Source organism: Colobus angolensis, unplaced genomic scaffold, assembly GCF_000951035.1.
Source record: "Colobus angolensis palliatus isolate OR3802 unplaced genomic scaffold, Cang.pa_1.0 Scaffold88, whole genome shotgun sequence".
Classification (NCBI taxonomy): Eukaryota; Metazoa; Chordata; class Mammalia; order Primates; family Cercopithecidae; genus Colobus; species Colobus angolensis.
In genome coordinates this window covers 5,057,498-5,067,616 of record NW_012122709.1, presented here as the reverse complement: position 1 = coordinate 5,067,616, position 10,119 = coordinate 5,057,498, and the positions used below count along the sequence as shown (strand labels likewise).

The window sequence follows — 10,119 nt, the reverse complement described above, 5'->3', positions numbered from 1 at the left end:
AGAGGTGGGGCTCAGTGGCTCACGACTGTAATCCCAGCACTTTGGGAGGCCGAGGCAGGCGGATCATCTGAGCTCAGGAGTTTGAGATCACCCTGGCCAACATGGCGAAACCCTGTCTCTACTAAAAATACAAAAATTGGCTGGGTGTGGTGGCGCCTGCCTATAATCTCAGCTACTCAGGAGGCTGAGGCAGGAGAATCACTTGAACCTAGGAGGCAGAGGTTGCAGCGAGCTGAGATCACACCACTGCACTACTGCACTTCAGCCTGGGTGACAAAACGAGATTCTATAAAAAAGAAAAACAAAAAAAAACACAAAAAACCTGAGGGGATGGATGTAAAGTTACACAAGCTTGTCTGGATTTCCCATCACAGGGCCTTTGTATTCACTTATTTAACAATAGTACAGAAGAAGCGATCTCAGCTGTACAAGAAGTAATTCAGTTTCAGAACGTTTCTCACTTCAACAAGGTGCATTTTCCCCTCTGGCACTCAGTTGTATAAATCTGAACTCTTTCCCTCTCACTCAGAGATCTCCTCTATGTATTTCCCAGGTTGGCTGGCATAGTCATCTTAGAATAGCCCCCAAATGTGGAATTTCTGTCGTCAGGAGTCATCATTTCCAGTATGAAACTCACTGAGTGATAGAAAATGAGGACTAAAGATCAAAGATTACTAGATTAATTTGCCTAAAACCAATTCCCCTAAAACCAATTAGTCTAAAATAAATATTTATCAAATCTGCAGCATTTCAAAAGGGTTTAGCAGATTCACCCTCTTAGTTATTACTGTTGTCTGTATAACTTTTCATTGTAAGTCAACTGAATATGCCTCATGCCTATTCATTTATTTAAGATATACTGGCCTTTTAACAGTAGGAATGTAGAAGTTAGACCAAAGCATCAAAATCACATTGAACTCCATTACATTTTTCAAGGCATTTAATTTGTAAAAGAATACTGGATTAAGAAACAAAAAAAATGATACACAAAATGCCTGTACCAATTGTATTTATTGCTAGAAACTTTAAACTTTTTAAAAAAGTTTTTGAAAGGTAGATAACATAAAAAAAGACATCCATAAAGGTAGGAAGCAATCTCATTATTTACAAAGTGCTGCAAATTTGATAAATTTATGTTGCTGATAATAACTCAGAAGTACTCTTGGATGAATAGATATAAATCCTTGAAATATCCAAAGCAAGACAAAAAGGAATAGGACACCTAAATGGATATAAACACACCAAAATAGGAATTGAGCTTTTGGCAAATTAGTCATTAAGTCATTAACTTTAAGCAAATAAGTTTTCAGTAAATTGGTTTTAAGAGATCTAGCTTTAGGTGAACTAGTTTCAGGCAAACTGACTAGTACCAAATCAGTGTTTTGCTCCCCCCAGTTCCCCCCAACTGTAGTTTTGGGACTGTGATGGATGCAATCCAGGACCCCTCTGAGAGGTGGCAAGTGAGATTCTACTAGGAAACCAAGTGTACAAGTGACCTGAGAAGAGAGTAAGAGACAGAGTGTGTGTGTGTGTGTGTGTGTGTGTGTGTGTGTGTGCGCGCGCGCGCATGAACACAACCACACATGCATACGCTGGGCTGTATGGCTCAGTGCACCTAAACTTGGGAGTGTGGCTAAGCTGAAGCTTCCTAGACATCCCCCCACCAAGCTCCACACCCACGCAGACCTGCTTATTACCTACCATAGCCAAGGAGAAGAGCAACCACGTACAAGCACCCACCTAGCCTCCCCAGACCCACATGAGTCCCTGAGAAACAGGGAATACAGGCAGTAACCCCACTCAGAGCTGGTCCCCATTCTCAGCAGACAGATGAGGAGCTCTCCTAGTCCTTAGAAGAAGGCCAATAAATAACTCATTAATGAGGTTCAGAGTTTCTACTTCTTCATCCAGATACAGGTGCGGGACCCCATATCTGACATCATGTGTCACAAAAAAGTGAGGAGCTTAAATTTGGTTGCCTAGCAGGAACTCACCACCCTGGACTTGCTGCCTCTCAGGGGGATCCCATCCTGCATCAACCACAACCCAAAAACTCTGGGGTTTGGGGGAGCTGGAGGGAGAATTACACTTTGATTTGGTTCTAGTTAGTTTAGCTGAAACTAGTTGATTTAAAGCTAGGTCCTCTACTCTTGGAATCCGGGACCAGAACATTATGTGACTCATGCACAATCATATACTAGGCCAGACACAGTGGCTTATGCCTGTAATCCCAGCACTTTGGGAGGCCAAGGTGGGAGGATCACTTGAGCCCAGGAGTTCAAGACTAGCCTGGGCAACATGGTGAGATCCCATCTCTAAAACAAACAAAATATATATACTGAAGATACAGAATCAGATGTTCAGAAAGTACTGGAACCCTCCTGTGTGTGCCTAGGCTCAGGATGCACACGTGGGAAAAAGGCCAGTCACCCCCACCCTGGTAAATATAAGGTTTCTCTTCCACAATCCATTTGGAATGTCATGATCTTTGGGTCTCCAGTCCTTGGGGTCCTCCCCAGAGGACTCTTCTGCCACGCCTGTAGAGTGCATTATTTGCCTTGGCTGGCCTCAGAGAGGCCCACTGGCCAGAGCAGTTTGTCAGTGGTGGTGACAGCAGCAGCAGCAGTGATTGCAGCTCAGATATAGTTGGCAGGGGCTTGTCGGGCACTGAGCCGCTGCATGTGGCAGCCATGGCAAAGCAAGTGCCCATCCAGAGGGAAACAGCAGCAGCCTTCCTCATCACTCAGCTGCATCCGGCAGTCCTAGGGAAGAAGGCACCTAGTTCACCTCAGCCCAGGCACCTTGGATACTGAGGGCATCTTAGGAGTCTGCCCTGCTCAACACCTGACTCCTAATAACTGGAAGAAAGGGATGGGGTGGGAAGGGCAGGATGGAAGGGACGGAAGAGCAATCTGAGAAAATATTAATACCTCAGCTGGACACCAGGTGTCGCTGCTGCAGCAGAAATAATGACACAAGCCTGTCTTTACAGCAGTTTGACCAGACTCCCTACTCTTAGAAAGTCCTGACTCTGGGAGAGTCAGATTCAGAAAGGACTAAGTAACTTGGACCAGAGAAAGTGGCTGGAGGGGACAAAAAAAAAGACGGAAGATAGGTCACAGTATCTTTCTGGTTTCCCATGCCCTACACCTCTCCCATAGATGTCTGGTTGTTGCAGGACTTGACTCCTACCCTCTCCCCATTTCCACTTCTTCTCCAGCACCGCTGAACCCCAACACTCACCTCACAGTGGTAGCACTCAAAGTGATAATCCCGGTCCATGGATATCACTCTCACGATGTCCTCACAGCCCTGAAACATGCAGAGCCCCATGGAGATGAGAGCAGCATGTTGCTTCACCTCCACCGCCCTCATATATAACCCTTCCCACCCCATGGGAAGATCATACAAATGGCCCCAGTGTCTCTCTGCAATCACCTGTAGTTTTAAGATGCCTCTGCAAATCCGACAAGAACTCTCCTTATCTCCTTCACTGGGCTGCACCCATGTAGCACACTCCCTCTGTACAAGAGCCCTGGCCTTACCTGCGTCTCCCAGTTGTGGGGGAAGGAAAGGGACAGGAGGCATAAATAAAGTAGGCTAGGCTGAGAACAAGAGAATCCAATAAGATCTGGCTTCTCTCCGTAGGTACATCCTCTACACACAGCATAAATCATTTCTGACCCATTCCTACCAGTGCTGAGGATTCTTCCCACCTTTTTCCAGCCCCTACATCTGCAGTCTGGTGACCTTGACCTCAAAGAAAGTCTCCTCTGGACTTGGATAGAAGAGATGGAGCCTGGGCCCATTTAGGCTTTCAGACATGTCCAGGCCCGGATGTTAGGGTCAGGGTGGTGACCCCAAGAGGCAGAGTCACACGGGAATCTTCACAGAGTACATTCCTTGGCACTACCGCTTCCGGCAGGAGGCCAGGCAGCATGTCCCTAACCCTACACCAGAAGCAGTGGCACTGGCTGCCCTGAAGGAGAACCCAGACATACTGACCTCAGAGGGGAGGATGGGTTGGCCACAGGCTGCACACTTAGGAGCATAATTTCTGAAAGACAGAGGAAAGAGATGAGCTGAGGTTGGGGAATCCCTGGACCCAGTTCCACACTGCATCCCAAGGGGCGGACTCACTTGTGGTAGTCGGTGACACAGTATACTTGGTTGGAGAAGTCCACTGTGAAGGGGATGCCATCCAGGCACTTGTTGCAAACAATGCATCGGAAACAGCCTGGGTGATAGGACTTCCCCATTGCTTGTAGGATCTGGCTCATGGGGTAGCAAGAGAATCAGTCTCCCTCCAGTTTCAGTTCTCCAGATGCCCATTATGCTCCTTATTACTCCCATTAACCTCATCCAACCCGCTGCTATACTCCTAGAACAATGCTATGTAATGTGGAGGAAGAAGTCTTTAAATGGAGGCAGAAACCCTGAAAAATGCCTGACAAGAGCATTCAGGCCAGTAATGTTTAACTCTGGCTGCATATCAGGATCAGCTAGGGAGCTTTTAAAAAACATCAATGCTTTGGCCCTCCTCCAGGCCTATTATCACAATCTCTGGTGATGGGATCCAAACTTTTTTTTTTTTTTAGTTCTTCCCAGCTGATCTGCTAGGCTACCATGATTGATAATCACTGATTTAATCCTATCTCTCCTTTTTACAGAAAATAAAACTGAGTCCCAAGTGATTCTAACCAGTAGCAGAAAGGGGATTAAGACTCAGGACCCCAGGCTGGGCACGGTGGCTCATGCGTGTAATCTAGCACTTTGGGAGGCTTAGGCAGGAGGATCACTTGAGGCCAGGAATTCGAGACCAGCCTGGCCAACATGGCAAAACTCGTCTCTACTAAACATACAAAAATTAGCCACGCATGGTGGCGCACACCTGTCGTCCTAGCTACTTGGGAGGCTGAGGCACTAGAATCACTTGAACCTGGGAGGCAGAGGTTGCAGTGAGCCAAGATCATGCCACTATGTCAGAGCGAGACTCTGTCTCAAATAAATAAATAAATAAATAAATAAACAAAAAGACTCAGGACCCCACACTCCTAGCTCAGGCTGGAAGGCCTGGCTGTGCCTGCAGAATTAGGGAGGGGCCAAGTCACAGAAGCCTGGGTTGACAGGCTTTTGAGCCCAGACTTGATACCATAGGCAGAGGGAAGCCACTGTAAACAGCTGCTCTGGGGAGGAATGGGATGAAAGTGATTCATCTGGTGACAGGCTTCTTCCCCCAACCTTCTCTCAGTATCCATTTAGTCCCTGATTCCGCTCCTCAGCCTCACAGTGAGAGTTCTCAGCTGAAGGCACTTTACTTACCTTCTCCAAAATCAAGTGACCACAGACACAGCATTTCTCAGCTGCCTCCTGAAACCCTGAAAACTAAAGTAAAAGACAAAGGGAAGCTGTTATCAAACTCAGAATGATGGGTGGTACTCCAATGGGCCACCAAGAAGGGGGTCAGTATGGAAACCAATTCCAGGTCCAGGTGACCCTTACTCACCAGATAATCTTCCTCACAGTACACAGAGCCGTTGACACTGTAGAAAGCCTTGCAACGCAAAGTTCGCCCTAGAAACAGCAGAAAAGGGGCTGGAACCTATCCCACAGCCCAGGTGCAAGATTTCTGGGGTCACTGCTCCCCAGTGCTGCATAATATATTTAAACCTGGACTTTGTACTTTTCCTCCTAACTGCTGTCTGTCCTTCTTCCCCACACAAAAATTCCATCTGATGCAATTCCAATTTGCTTTGGCTTCATTCCAGCCAACTTCCCCTCTCTTCTGCTTGCTGCTCCTCCAGCTCCTGCCTCCTTAACAGTGATCTTTTTTTTTTTTTTTGAGACGGAGTCTCGCTCTGTCGCCCGGGCTGGAGTGCAGTGGCCGGATCTCATCTCACTGCAAGCTCCGCCTCCCGGGTTTACGCCATTCTCCTGCCTCAGCCTCCCAAGTAACTGGGACTACAGGCGCCCGGCACATCGCTCGGCTAGTTTTTTTGTATTTTTTTATAGAGACGGGGTTTCACCATTTTAGCCAGGATGGTCTCGATCTCCTGACCTCGTGATCCGCCCGTCTCGGCCTCCCAAAGTGCTGGGATTACAGGCTTGAGCCACCGCGCCCGGCCTCCTTAACAGTTTTCTAGGGCCCTCCCCTAAACAAACTGCCTTCCTCGGCTGGGCGCGGTGGCTCAAGCCTGTAATCCCAGCACTTTGGGAGGCCGAGACGGGCGGATCACGAGGTCAGGAGATCGAGACCATCCTGGCTAACACGGTGAAACCCCGTCTCTACTAAAAATACAAAAACTAGCCGGGCGAGGTGGCGGGCGCCTGTAGTCCCAGCTACTCGGGAGGCTGAGGCAGGAGAATGGCGTAAACCCAGGAGGCGGAGCTTGCAGTGAGCTGAGATCGGGCCACTGCACTCCAGTCCCGGCAAGGAGTGAGACTCCGCCTCAAAAAAAAAAAACAAAAACAAACAAACAAAAAAAAAAAACTGCCTTCCTCTCCAGTGCATAGGAAGCCACCTGGGAGAGTAAAGCCAACTACATGCTGGAATACATGAGCTCTTAATAAGGTACTGTATGATTTACATAGAGAGAATCACATTGTTACAGGCCTTGCCCTCTGGGACCCTTCAACCTAAGAAGCCTCTTCGCCTAAGCATATCTATCCTGCTCTCAAAGGCCTATCTGTCTCCTTCCAGGGACAGACTCTATGGAGGTCAGGACTGGAGTTACTGCAGGAGGACAAAGTGCTTTGTTTGGAAGCAAAGCAGGTCCCCTTTCCTGTTTGGTTAAGGCTGCTTCCCTAAGCTTAGAGGGACCCAGAGTCTCTAGGGTAAGAGACAACCCAGGATCTTCTTCTAGCAGACAAGGCAGGACCATTCCCCATGTGACCAACCCCCAGGAACTGCTCCCAGGTGTCTACATTATCAGGGATAGGGGAGGAGTGAGAACAGGTGGAGCATGAGGAATTTTCCCACCTTTGCCTTCTTCCCCTCAAAATCCCCACTTCCAACTCTGTCCAGTGGGTTAGGAAAGCTGACTTAGAAGATAATGAGACACAGGGGAGGAAAGAGAGGGAAAAAGATATAGCCAGAAGAGGCCCTGTAAACAGAAGGATAGACAGAACAGATGATCCTAAAGAGAACGAGGCAGAAACTGGGGGAGTGAGAAAAGCTGAGTGCTGAAGTCAGACAGGCAGAGATAGGAGATTAAAGGTTTAGCAAAGGAATCAGAATGGGTAAGCAGTGAGGAGGGGGTAATGAGGGAGGGGAGGGGGGCAGTTAAGGCCGCTGGGAGCATCCCCCCTTTCCAAGTGGGCCTCCTGAGCTAACAGTGGCAGGCATTCCTGGAGCGTGATGTCATCAGCTTGGCATGGCCCGGTGGCCTGCACTCTAGTGAGGTGGCTGAACTCTGACCAGCCAAGAGAAAACCCCCCTCTCCGCCCCTAGCAGCTCCCCACTCCCTCAGCCTGCCCCCACCCTCCCCACATTCCAATCTTTCACTGTCGCCCCAGGCAACTTGGCTGCCCAAGACCAAGCCCCACCAAGAAGCTGGAGGGCCAGGCGAGTCCAGGATGGGCAAGCAGGGAGGCACGAGAGGGAGAAACAGAGGTGAGGAAGGAAGGAGGGACTCCAGAAAGGAGACCCACCAGGGGGAGGCAGAGCCAAGTAGAGGGCAGACAAGGAAGCAAGACAGGTGGAGCAGCTGAGGACCTCCAGACACTTGGTGGGGATCCAACAGCTGCGCTGTGAGCAAATGAAGAGGCAAAAGCTCGCCTCCTGTTCCCTATAGCACTTGTGTGTATGAGGGCAGGGGAGGGGAGTGCTTGAGTGTTGGGGCTACACTCACCACAAGAGCAGCAGACAAAGCACTGGGTGTGGTAGAGGCTGTCCAGGGCCTGGCAAGCATTGCTCTGCCCATAGATGCCTTTGTTGCACTTGATACAGGTGCCTGAGAAGAGAAAAGAGTGTCACACTCTACTCCCCCAGGTCAAAACCAGGAATTCCCAAGCTTTCCTGACTGCCCTTTCCTGATGTGCCAGGGGTCACAGTCTCCCTTTGATGGGCTCCCTTCTGAGAAGAGAAGATAAGAAGTAATGACATGTAGCAAGATCTTGGTTGAGCAGATCCATTCTTGTTTAATTGCTCAACAGATATTTTCTGAGCATCTATTTTGTGCTTAACACAGCACCACTACCTGAGGAAACCTGGAGAAAGTCAGAGACATGGTCCCTAGCATTCAGATGCTTAGTTTCTGTTGGGGAGAAAAGATTATACAGGCAAGGTATGATCTCTGTTGCAGTATGTAGGATGAATGGTCAAAGATGCCGGGCCACAGGTGCTCAGCAGCAGACTTAAAAAAACTTTCTAGAGAAAGCAGGCTAGGCCCAGAAACCCTCTCTGAGACTTCAGTTTCCCATCAGTCAAACGAGCTGTTCAGTTATAGAATGATTTCTCTCTGCTGCAGACTTCCAAGGATGGAGAAAAGGATCTGGCTCAGCAGAGGGCTCTGTGCAGAGGGGACCATGTGAGCATGACTCCTGTGGGGAGGTGGCTGCTGAGAATGTAGGGTGTGTTCCAGGAACCAGGGTTGAACAGGAAAGCAGGGAGAGCAGCAGAGCCCCTAATGTCTCCTAGTCACCTTCTATCTTGGGAAGAACACAGAACTGAACTGCTTGCTATTCCCCAAAATCCCCTGCTAAGATATATACACCTGGCTCTGGGACTCGCCTTTCCTGGGTGTGTTCTTCCCTCCCTCCACTCCCCAATTCCAGGCCCATGAGTGAGGGCTAGGGCCTGTCTTTGGGGAGCAGATCCCAACGGGCCCGCCCCACCTCTCCCCCTCGGCAGGCTGCCACACTCCCTGCCTGTTGGGGCCCATCCCAGTCTTTGCCCAGGGGCTTGGGAGCCTGTGCAGCAGCTGCAGCAACTGATGGGCCCAGACCTGTCCTGCTCCCACCCTCTGGCAGCTGGGCAAGGCTGAAGCCAAGGAAGAGGGCCCCTACTAGGGGCAGGAGGAGGGTACAGTCAAGCTGGGGCTGGCGGTACAAGGGGTATGTAGGGGTTGTCAAAGGAGGCAATCTGACTCCCAGGGAGAAGGGGCCCCCATCTCTGAATTCAAAATGTGGCTTCCTCATGGAAGTGAAGATCTGCCCCAAGATTGCCATGCCAGGGGGTCCTGTCAGAGCTGTTCTTTAGGAAACCTTGGACGTTATGGGAAGAGCAAATGAAACTGCTCAGGCACATTGGCCTTACCTCCTCTAACCCAGCATATCTACACCTATGTTCTTCCTGCTACTTTATTGCAGTTTCTCTGAGTTCCTTTCTTCCTTTTGGCTCGATGGTTCAGCCAAAAAGACTTCTTTACTAGCCACCTCTCCTGGGCCTCAAAACGAAACTGCTAAATGGGCCCTGTCATTCAGTCTTCCTTGATCAAAGCAGTTTGGCATCATCTCCTCTGGGCTTTCCTCTTGGTGGATTTGGAGGTGGGGAAAAGAATGGGGGTGGAGGTTGGGGGTTGAGTTATGCAGTGCCCTTGTAGCCTGCCGCCCTGCTACCTCTGAACCTCCTACCCAACCATCCTTCCCTGGCTGCGTTCCTCTGCCTATTCACTTTTGTAGCCATAGAGTTCTACAGCATGGGGTCCAGGAGTGGGGCATGAGTGGTGAGAAGAGATGCTTGGAAAAGTGAAAGAGGCCCACAGGCCTTAGGGGGTAAGCTGCCACTGCTTTCCAATCACAATCATATTCGAAGTTTTTTAGGTGTGTAGTAGTGCCTGTGAATTCTGACTAAAAGATCTTTCAAGACCCTAATGTTCCTCATAGCTGGGACATATAATCAATCAATACTTCTTGAACAGAGTAGGGGAGGGAGACAGCGACCAGGTTTCCTTAACAGTGTCAGGAAGTAAGGCGCTACTTCTAGCCTGAATTCTGAGAGGTTATAGCCAGAATTCAAAACCAGGTTATTTCTGGCAATAACACAGGGTCGTTATCCATCCAGAGGTAATGGTGTCCCAGTAGTCATGGCTTTTGCCCTGACTTCTGGAGGATGGGGAAAATAGAGGCTGGTACTACTGGGTCTCTGATTTTTTTTTTTTTTTTTTGAGACGGAGTCTC

At 49.2% G+C, this 10,119-nt stretch overlaps 1 protein-coding gene across 2 annotated transcripts in view; it reads right to left on the bottom strand.

Moving 5' to 3' along the window:
* Nucleotides 1-372: 372 nt before the first annotated feature.
* The window catches only part of AJUBA (ajuba LIM protein), a 12,095-nt gene continuing 2,348 nt past the window's right edge, over nt 373-10,119 (bottom strand). Inside the window, exons 2-8 of one of the 2 annotated variants that reach the window (XM_011930884.1) lie at nt 7,851-7,952; nt 5,507-5,574; nt 5,323-5,385; nt 4,141-4,271; nt 4,006-4,057; nt 3,244-3,312; nt 373-2,762 (exon numbers count right to left, since the gene is read on the bottom strand). In XM_011930884.1, the coding sequence (XP_011786274.1) occupies nt 2,637-2,762; nt 3,244-3,312; nt 4,006-4,057; nt 4,141-4,271; nt 5,323-5,385; nt 5,507-5,574; nt 7,851-7,952 (611 nt within the window). In that variant the 3' untranslated portion in view covers nt 373-2,636. Of the gene's footprint in view, nt 2,763-3,243; nt 3,313-4,005; nt 4,058-4,140; nt 4,272-5,322; nt 5,386-5,506; nt 5,575-5,670; nt 5,700-7,850; nt 7,953-10,119 lie in introns of those variants that run through there. The other variant, XM_011930885.1, reaches the window with a different exon arrangement.